Consider the following 10512-nt stretch of genomic DNA (forward strand, 5'->3'; position numbering starts at 1 on the left):
GTCCATACTTGTATAGTTTAACTAACTTGTTACAAATAACTACAAACTTGACATTGGCTAATCTTTGTAAAGCCAGACGAGAGAGGAAAAAAAAAATCTCTTGCTTTTTTTCTTTTCTTTTCTTTTCTTTGTCTAGAATCTAGATACACTATAATTTGCTTTCTAAGTTCGTGGTCTGTGTCAGTGCTTCCCTTTGTCCATAGACAAGACAAAATGCTCGTATAGTTGCCTAACCAAATACTGTACTGTACCTACTAGCGAAATAGTGATAAAAAGCTTCTAAGTTCTAACAGTTTTAATTACTAATGTTACACTCGAAAATTTTTGGATTACAAACATCACATCACACAAAAAGTGTGTGCCAAAAATTATAAGGCACGGAGGCGCCACGGCCACAGGGGACCGGTTAATTCTTTACATAAAATTTCAATGTGTTCTGGAAATGGTTTGCAAAGAGGACGTGGTATCATGGTTTAAAGAATTGGAAAGCTATAAACGCATAGATGCTATGTGTACATTGTTAAATATGTGCTTGCCATTTGAATTACGCTTTATAGGCACGTACCTGGAGGAGCTCGGTAAACGGGACTTCCAGGAGCTGCGTGGTGCAGAACTGAGGGCTAACAACCCTGCAGACCTCGCTGCGGACATCGGAGGAGCAGACACAGACTCAAGAACGCGGCGGAAAATGGCTTTATATGTGTCATTGTTACGTTCGTGTAATTTCGCTTGTGCCACCACATTGTACAATGCTATGGTCAGTTTAGAACAGAGCGGCCTGTTGAAAGGCTTGTATGGTGATTTGCTAGAAGAAATTCTTCTATTGTACACAATGGCGTTACATCATCCAGCCTTTACGTTTGACCAGAAGTCCCATTTCGGTGATATACTAGAAAAGTTAAAAATGGAAGATCAGAGGATACAGTATCAGGAGCAGCAAGAGCACATAAGCGTGGCTCCAGTGAGCTCATGTCACACTCAGCCAAGCATCACCCCCAATATGTCAGTTCCACCGCCCAATTTAACTGGATTGGGTCCGCCGCCTGGCTTAGTGTTTGTAAAGGCACCAGTGGTACAGGTTAGTGTCAAGCACTTGTTCATATTTCAATAAATGGCTTATAAAATCATGTACCACAATATTTCTTTGTTTGTTAATGTTATGACTTATAATGTATGTGAATTGTGATATCGCATTGAAAAAGCAAAGCATTAATTAATGTAATTTACAGTAGTATATAATGTGGTCTCAGTATAGTAATCTCATACTAATCACATTTGAGTAACTGGAGATACTGTATAAGAAAAAAACAGGGTTAATATAATTGATAGAATTCAAGTATGGAAATGTCAGAATAGAGTGAACATTAACTATTTAAAGCCAGGCGATCAGTACCACTAAATTTTACACTGCAAGGATTCTGCTTGGAGCTTTGACTATAGACATACGGATAAACTTGAGCTTTAAAATAAGATTGTTGAAAACCATTTTAATTTGACAAAATGTTTAGATGCTTGGTGATAAAATATGCTTCCATGATGAAATTTTTAATATAGTTGCCATGAAGATTAAAAAATAAATAAACAATTTACATGGTGTTATATCTTGTACTTGTGTGCAAGTCCAATTTGTACTTGATTGTTTTTTTTAATAAATAAATATTTGTTTAATAGTTTTTTAGGGCTCCATACCTCAAAAAAAATAATGGAATCCTTATAGGATCACTGTTGTTTGTCTGTCTGTCCATCAAGAAAACCTATAGGGTACTTCCCGTTGACCTAGAATCATGAAATTATTAATTATTTGTATTGTTATTGTTGAATAAACTATGTAATATTGGAATACATTGAATAAAATTACTTAACTCTGCTTTAATGTTTTGAATTTTTTTGGTAAAGAGTTTGTTGTGCCTCCTGCAAAGGCTAGAATAGTCCAATTAGACCTTGTGGTTTATCTGTCCTTGTTTTTCTGCCATTGTTAGATACCACTCTGTTACAATTTAGCTCCACTTACCTGGGATAGTGCATGTTAATGTAATTATTCAAATTATTTTTATTCAATCACACTTTATTACAAGTACCTTAGAATCATGAAAAGCATCTATTAGTGGTTCAGCATGCCTTTCCTACCGAGAAGAACCAGCAAGAAACTCGGCGGTTGCTCTTTTCAAAGATTTGATAATTATACAATACTAGCTGATACCCGCGACTTCGTTCGCGTGGATGTAGGTTTTTTAAAATTCCCGTGGGAACTCTTTGATTTTCCGGGATAAAAAGTAGCCTATGTGCTAATCCAGGGTATAATCTATCTTCATTCTAAATTTCAGCCCAATCCGTCCAGTAGTTTTTGCGTGAAGGAGTAACAAACATACACACACACACACACACACACACACACACACACACACACACACACACACACACACACACACACACACACACACACATACAAACTTTCACCTTTATAATATTAAGTGTGATTATGCCATAAATAAAAGTAATTGAAGTCCCGTGCATTGCTAGAGCAAGCTGAGAATCAAATCCACACTATAATCTTTGATTGTATAATATGCTTTTATCAGGAGCATAGTTTTAATAGATTTTTAAACTTGTGTAAAGGCAAGCCCAAAATTTATTAATAGTATTATGACTGCTATTTCAGCCTCCAAGCTCAGATGCAGTGCCAGATCTAAGTAACCCTTCAGTACTCACTACTGCGGGGGGCATGGTGCCTATCCTCAGTGAAGTGCCTCACCCTCCGCCCGGGATCCCAATACCTCAGTACAACGTGGGGGAATACTTGCATGGTCAACATGCATGGCCTGCCAACATTATCGTATCACAACTCAACCAGCCACTAGAGGTTTGTGTTTTATGATTGATATATTGTATTGTATATAATTTGTATGTATGTATTTAATTATGATAAATTATTAAGAAAGTCAATGCTGTTTATAGAACCAGGATAGGTGGAGATTAAAAGGAAAAGGGAATCCTTACAGGATCACATTGTTGTCAGTCCGTATGTCTGTCTGTCTTGTCGTGTCTGTCAAGCAACCTATAATCTTGAATTCATTCATTTTGATCATTGACCTAGAAAATGTGGTCATGAACAACTTTCAAAGTATCTATACTAATAAATGAAATTGGAGTGTCTGTCTGTAATTTCGAAATAACTACCTCATATTAAGCTCATATGGTTATTTGAACGATACTGTAACTGAATCACACGTTTTTAAAATTTTTGTCTGTCTGTCTGTCTGTCTGTCTGTCTGTATGTCTGTTTGAAAAGGCTAATCTTTGGAACGGCTGAACCGATTTTGACGGGACTTTCACAGGCAAGTAGAGGATTGACCAGGGCGTAACATAGGCTACTTTTTTAACCGACTTTCAAAAAGGGAGTTGTGTTTTTCTACCTATGTACACCGAAATCTCCGAGATTTCTGAACTGATTTGCGTCATTTCTTTTTTAATCGATAGAGGAACTTTGCGACATTGTTTCATAAAAAATTTGGAGTCCAACTCCTCAATCCTGATGCTGCAGGGGATCTGACCAATCCACGCGGGCGAAGCTGCGGCCATCAGCTAGTTTATAGTAAGATTACTATACCAATTAATGGGGTATCATAAAAAAAAGATCCTGACGATTTGAGAACCTCCTCCTTTTTTGAAGTTGGTTAATAAAGAGCTTTACCTGTACATTTTAAAATAGTTTTTTAGGGTTCCGTAGCCAAATCCGTAGAAAAAACGGAACCCTTATAGATTTTGTCTGTCTGTCAGTCTGTATGTCACAGCCACTTTTTCGGAAACTAATAAGAACTATACTGTTGAAACTTGGTAAGCTTAATGCAGAAGTATAGCATATAATCACTGAGTAGCCTTCCGCGGTTGTGTAGCCGTGTGGCAAGGGTGACAGTTGTCAATAGTTGACGAATCACCGCGAGATATTGCGTCACGTCATCATACCCCACCGCACCGCTGCACTACTGCAGGTACCTACGCAATTATGTGTTATGCCTGTAGTAATTTCTCGTTTCTATGTTTTCAGGTATTAAATTACCAGGCAGCTGGGCCGGTGGCAGCTCCAGCGTCGCCGCTGGTGTCTTCGCCGGGCGACAGTCGCGCCGCGTCGCCGCGCGCCCGGCGGCGACTGTCGCGCGACCGCTCGCCGCCCCTCGCGCCGCTGCCGCCGCCCGATCAATCGATGCCCCATTTAGCTGCCAACTTTGATAACCTTGCAGTTGCTGAGGTCAGTAGATATTTTACTTTGATTGTACTTTTCAGTAAAGAGTGTACAGAGGTAAGGATGAAGACATGCCGAAAATGCCTCTCTTAGATACTTCGCGGTCACGGCTTAGGTTGCTACCTCGATGCCACCTTCAATTAAAACAAATATAGATATTTATGTTCCATGTAATATGAACATAACAAGTTGTAAAGTATAATATCATTGATTCTTTGTGAATAACCAATTGCAAAATGAGCACCATGATTGTATGTCCAGTCCTTTTTTTTAAGCTGAATGCACTCACCATCATGTACTGGAGCTTTGCCTTACTTCAACTAGGCTGGGCTCACTTCGTCACGTGACCCGAGAGATATGCATACTGTGTGCGGCCACTTGAGGATATCTGCGTAACTGTTACCTCACAAGAGATAGAGAGGACATACGAGTTCACCCAATAGAAAGAGGAGCATTTATTAAATTTTAGTCTTGAGGAACTGAATATATTTTATTTATTTAAATGTATTATGTTATTATATTAAATGGCGTGATCGTTTGTACCTCAAAGGTTCTATTAAGTGTTTTGTGCTTCAACTGTCATAGTTCTCGCTACTCGCACTCTACCACAGCTGTTTTAGTGAAGCAGTATAATATTTACAGTACGAAATGAATGTGCACCCAAACTTGAGGCTTACTTATAAACTATGGGTATAAATATACTTATTACTATCACGTACAAGTCCTAAGACTGACCGTAGCTTACAATACTTGAAGATGCGGCACAACATCGGGGAGGAGCGGCTGCGCGAGATCGCCGCCGTGCACCAACAGTACCGCTCGCTGGAGAAGCTGAACGGCGTGCGGCGGCGCGCCGCCTACTGCGCGCCGCGCTCGTCGTCCGACAGCGGCTCCAGCGCCGCGTCGTCGCCGCCCGGCACGCCCGCGCCGCCGCGCCGCGCCGCGCCCGCCGCGCCACCCGGCCTGGCGCCGCCCGGGCCCTACCTGCAGTACCCGCGCCCCTACCCCTACCCCACGCCGCCGCCCGCCTACCGGCCGCCGCCGCCCTTCGCCAACGGCGAACCGCCGCCCTACCCCGCGCCCGCGCCCTACCCGCCCTACGTGCCCGTGCTGTACGCGCCGCCCAAGCTGTCGTGCTGGAATTGCGGCGGCGCGGGCCACGCGGGCCACGAGTGCAAGGAGCCCAGCATGGAGGAGATGACGCGCGCGGGCGGCTACCAGCTGGACTTCGCGCCCGACGCGCCGCCGCACGACAAGTAGCGCCCGGCGAGCGCGCGAGGTGAGCGCTGGCACTGATTGCACTTTCGATTTGACGGAACTTGCATGTGCGGCCCGACCGTCTCGGGCGCCGGTTGGAATATTCATCGAATCTGCTAAATCGGTAACTTATTTTTTTTTAGTCTTAGATATAAAGATGTAAATGTAGTAAATGTATAAATTACAAGTACAAAAAAATTGTATAGTGTGATGCATCATTTGATTTGTACAAATAATTTTATTTATACTTAATGTTGTTAATTCGTGAGATGTTGAATTGAAAGTGTGGTTATTTACTAACAGATCTTCATCAACATTAGCTACTATATTAGAATCGAGGGAATTCCATAATAAATGTCCAGCTATAGATAAGTAATAATCCGACATTCTAATAGATAAATGAATTATGTAATAAAATAATAATTATTATTACATCAGAAAAAGTTAATTTTTATTTAAGTAATACTTTTTTAAATAAGGAAAATGAAATAAATTTGAAATAGGTTAAAAATATAATAATCTCGTTTCGATTTTCGTTAGCATACGTATAAAAATTTATGAAATTAATGTTTGTATAATCATTCGCACATTAACTATGCGTTCGCGAATCGTTCATCCGATTAAATTGAAATTTTCTACAGTTATTGTTGACACTTGCGTGAAGGTTTCTGACAAAGTATTGTTAACGTACAAGGTGGCGCGGGAATCGCATTGTAAGCTGTGACATATGCCAGTCATTACCAAAAAAACAGCATTTATATTGCTAACAGCTAAAACTAACAATCAATGATCCATCTGTAACTTGTCGATAAGTTACTTAGCAATATTATACTTTTTCATAAATTGTATGGTCTTATAACAAAACTAGCTTATGTCCGCGACTTCGTCCGCGCGGACTGCATAAATTTCGAACCCCTATTTTTACCCCCTTTAGCGGGTGAATTTTCAAAATTTATTTCTTAGCGGATGTCTATGTCATATTAGCTATCTGCATGGCAAATTTCAGCTTGATCCGTCCAATAGTTTGAGCTGAGCGTTGATAGATCATTCAGTCAGTCAGCTTTTCCCTTTATATTTTTAGATAATAAGTAACTTTGACAGATAACAGATATCTATCTACAGATAGAACTACGGCCGTAAGCCTACTTGGTTTACGTTACATCACAATCATAAAAAGTTATCAATTATAGATTTTGTTGCAATAAAATCTGTATTTCACATATTTTTTATTATATTTAATAATACGGAAGTCTTTACATACATTTTTCTTTTGGTTTACTGTGAGATGATTTTTCAGTAGCCAAGGTAACAGATTGCCAATACAAAAACTATGTAAATGTTATATTTACTTATTTTTTTAGACTAATACTCCTCTTTCCCCTCCAATTAAGCGTAAAGCTTGTGCCAGGAGTGGGTACGACAATAGTGCAACGGGTGGCATTTGAACCGCCCACCTTTCGTAATTCAGTCCGCTCCTCAACCGTTGAGCCATCGCGGCTCTCAAACATGACATGACAGTAGACCCATAGAGTTAAAATGGCGCGTGAGAAGTCATTTTGTTAATATTATGAGTCAGGTTTTAGTTTCGAACTTCATCTTTCATATTATTGAAAGTTATTTTTAAATACAAGTTGACTTGCCCTAGCTTTGCAGGGCTTACCTATTGTAATGTATACTAAATGTGTTTTAAAATAATGAAAATTCCTCATAAAATGTTTTTAAATGATGATGAAAACAGCATTGGAATCCACTAGGAATAATTTATAAACAAATATACGTACAAATATGTTTTCGGCTTCATTTTATACTAGGTATTTAGAGATATAAGTTTTCGTGACTGTTAATCTGTAGGAAACTTGCCTTTTTCAAAAAAAGCCAGATAATATACAAATTAATATCTATAGTTCATTAAATGTATATAATAAGTATCTCCATATTCTTGTTTATAATATTAAACGCTACCTAATATATTATGCCCTTTAGTCTTTATCTTAAAATAATTTTAAATATTTGACTATAACTAATTAATATATATCCAATAATCCAATCCAATAAAGCCCAATAATCCAGCTGCATAATTGTTGTCCCATGCATGCTTGAAAAGAAACTTGCATGCATCACGCATGGTTTTACACGCGTGTTATATAAACCCTGGAATTATGGTATTCCCTGGGATTCTATAGCCTGTGTCACTTTTGTTACATCAGTGTAAGTTGGCCCCAGGTAAAAATAGCTCACCTGTACTTGCGCAGTGCGCGTTTTGTCGATCTATTTGACAGGACCAATTCCACGTTCGACAGCGGAAGTGTCTGCATGAGTAGTTTGTCGGTTAGGGTGGTTTCAGACTATATTTCTTTACGCTCGTTTTGGCAAACGAGCTTACACACGCTACATTTCGCTACAATAAACCGAACATGTGTGCATGTGCTCGTTCTAGAATATATCGCTCGAACTAGTGGATTAGTCAGTATCTTTATGGACGTCTTTCACGACTTGCCTGTAGGCTGTACCCGAGCTCTTTATATTATGAGCTAAGTTCGTACGACATACGCATGTGACAAAAGGGGCGCGTTTACTGCGTGTTACTGAAAACTTTTCGTTTTCTGCGCGTAGATACGTAACAGTATCAATTTTTAGACATTTCTCCACTGTCGTCCAGTGGGGTGATTTGCTAACTCAGTGTTCAACACTGAATGAAAGCGACCAAGCTCATTTGATATTTATTTTTAATCCTTTGAAGGTTTTCTTCAAAAAATGTTTTGATATCACCCAGTGAAGCAGAAATGTAGAATTAATGTCAAATGAGCTTGGTGGCTATCATTCAGAGTTAAACACTCAGCGAATCACCCCGTTGATCTCTTTTTACCTGAAACCAACTAAACAGTTAGTAACATAAGCACTGAGCTATTTTATAGTTCAATAATTAAACTCTTAAGCCCACTTGCACAAAGACAGTTAAACTGATTTGGTAAAATTTTGTAATGCTGTCACTTATTGGCTAGAGCATAAAATATGGTGGCCAAAAGTAATAGCATTAAAAAAAATTAACAAGATCAGTCTAAATGTCTTGTGCAAGTGAGCCTTAATTTGGCTAAATGTTGATGAATTTAAATAAAAGTTTCCTTTGATCCAAGACTGATTTCTAAAAGTAGCCAGTGATTTCCAAGATTTTAAAAAATTATCTAGATGCATCATGAGTGAGAAAACTTGTAAGTCCATACTGGAAATTCTTACAAACGAATGCTGTTCAGACAAAATATTATTCTATAGATGGTACTATCATCGTAATTGTATAGCTGCATACTTACGTGTGTATTTTAAACTAAAACTATATTAAATATCTGAACAAGGGGTTACTTTAATTAAGTTCAACAAAAGGCAATGCTCTTAAATTAATAAAAATAGTGTTATAAAAAGTCATTGTACATAATATTACAATTGCGTAAGAGTGTTGACATTTCGCCCGACTTGTGTGATCATATTCTGTAAATATTCTCGTTTATTATATTATAATATTATAATTAGCCGATATGTTTAGACATTGATTATATTTGTAAATTTATTTGTAATAATATTTGAGTGAATAGTTGTATTCGATTGTTTCTATTATTATTATTATTATCACTGTCACAAAATCACAATTTTGCATTTTTTTAAAGTCCCAGTTTTTGAGAGGAGTTCAAATTAGATGGGTTGTATAATTGTTTTTTTGCATAATTATATTTTTTTAATCAAACCAAATGAGTCACGCGCATAGGTGGGTGCGGTCTTGCAGCCGACTTATTCGAAAACGCTAATGTTTATTACAAGGTGATCAGCACCTTGGTATACCGATTGGTTATACGACCTAGTGTTAGGTATGTATTGCATTAATTAATCACCCGTTTTAGTTTTATCATCTGGTAGCGATACTATTGCTACCTCGACTCAAATGTATATCCGTTATTCGCTATAAAATAGAATTCATAAAACATGTACATAGTAGTATGATTTTATAAATTGATAATAATTATTAGTGATAGTATTTGAGAATTAAATCGAAAATCATTTTTCACCCTTAAAAGTGATTTTACCAGTTTTAAGCTGAACTGTAAGGGTTTGTTACTGTAAATAAATAATCCAGTCAAAATACCTTCTTATTAAATTTAAAATTTGATTTAAAGATATAAAATTAAAGTGTCGGTGTTTTGTATTAAACCGTCCTAACTCGCCACAAAACGAATAGCGCGCGCAATTGACAAAAAATGCCGACAGATAGGCGGCAGATTTTTTTGAATGAATAAAATCAGTACATATTCGTACTGAATTGAATAAACTCAAAAAATTTAGCAGGTATTTTGGCAGGACTTTATATCACTCCTTATGAAGGTTGTATGTCCACCTAACGTAATTATTGAGTTATTTATATCTTAACAATTTTATTATGATATTTAAAACAAGTTTTAAAGTATAGATTAAACATAGTGAAAGTAATTTAACGTTTGTATCTTTGAAACCATACCTACGTAGGTTCAGTGGAGTGTGCCACTAGAGTTAGACATCTTTTGAAATAACTTTTACTAACTGCATATCATAATCTTATTACTTTTTTTTACCGTCGTAAGCCTTAACCTATGCGTACAAAAATGTATTTATTACAGCTACCTACTAGGAAATGCGTATGGTATCTAAGAAAAATTGTATCTCATTATGTTTTGGTAGAATTGATAAAATAATGGTCTTATACGATTGGCGATTATATTTTTCATACAACCATAACACTGAGGTGTCTTGTAGTAGAACCATTTTAGACATTTCACATAAATTATGTTGGGCTAGTATGAGATTATTTATGATAGAAAGTCATGCCTCGAAACACAACAACGTCAGAGTAAAATGAAGCTAAAGATGGATAGATTTAAAATCATCCAATCAGTACCACTTCGCAAGGTTTCCGCTTGGCTGTAGAGTGTAGATGTTGTATAGTCAAACGGAAACCTTGCGAAATGAAGCTTTTAAACAGTGTAGTTAACGTC

General features: G+C 37.6%; 1 protein-coding gene across 1 annotated transcript; it reads left to right on the forward strand.

Annotated features, from left to right (window-relative positions):
* The first annotated feature begins 160 nt into the window (after positions 1-160).
* Positions 161-10055, forward strand: LOC123878329 (extensin). Its single transcript, XM_045925546.1, has 4 exons — positions 161-1078; positions 2660-2860; positions 4046-4246; positions 4997-10055. The coding sequence occupies exons 1-4, from the start codon at positions 443-445 to the stop codon at positions 5498-5500; spliced, it is 1542 nt and encodes a 513-aa protein (XP_045781502.1). The 5' UTR covers positions 161-442; the 3' UTR covers positions 5501-10055.
* Positions 10056-10512: the final 457 nt, after the last annotated feature.

The sequence above is a fragment of the Maniola jurtina genome, chromosome 1, assembly GCF_905333055.1.
Source record: "Maniola jurtina chromosome 1, ilManJurt1.1, whole genome shotgun sequence".
NCBI lineage: Eukaryota > Metazoa > Arthropoda > Insecta > Lepidoptera > Nymphalidae > Maniola > Maniola jurtina.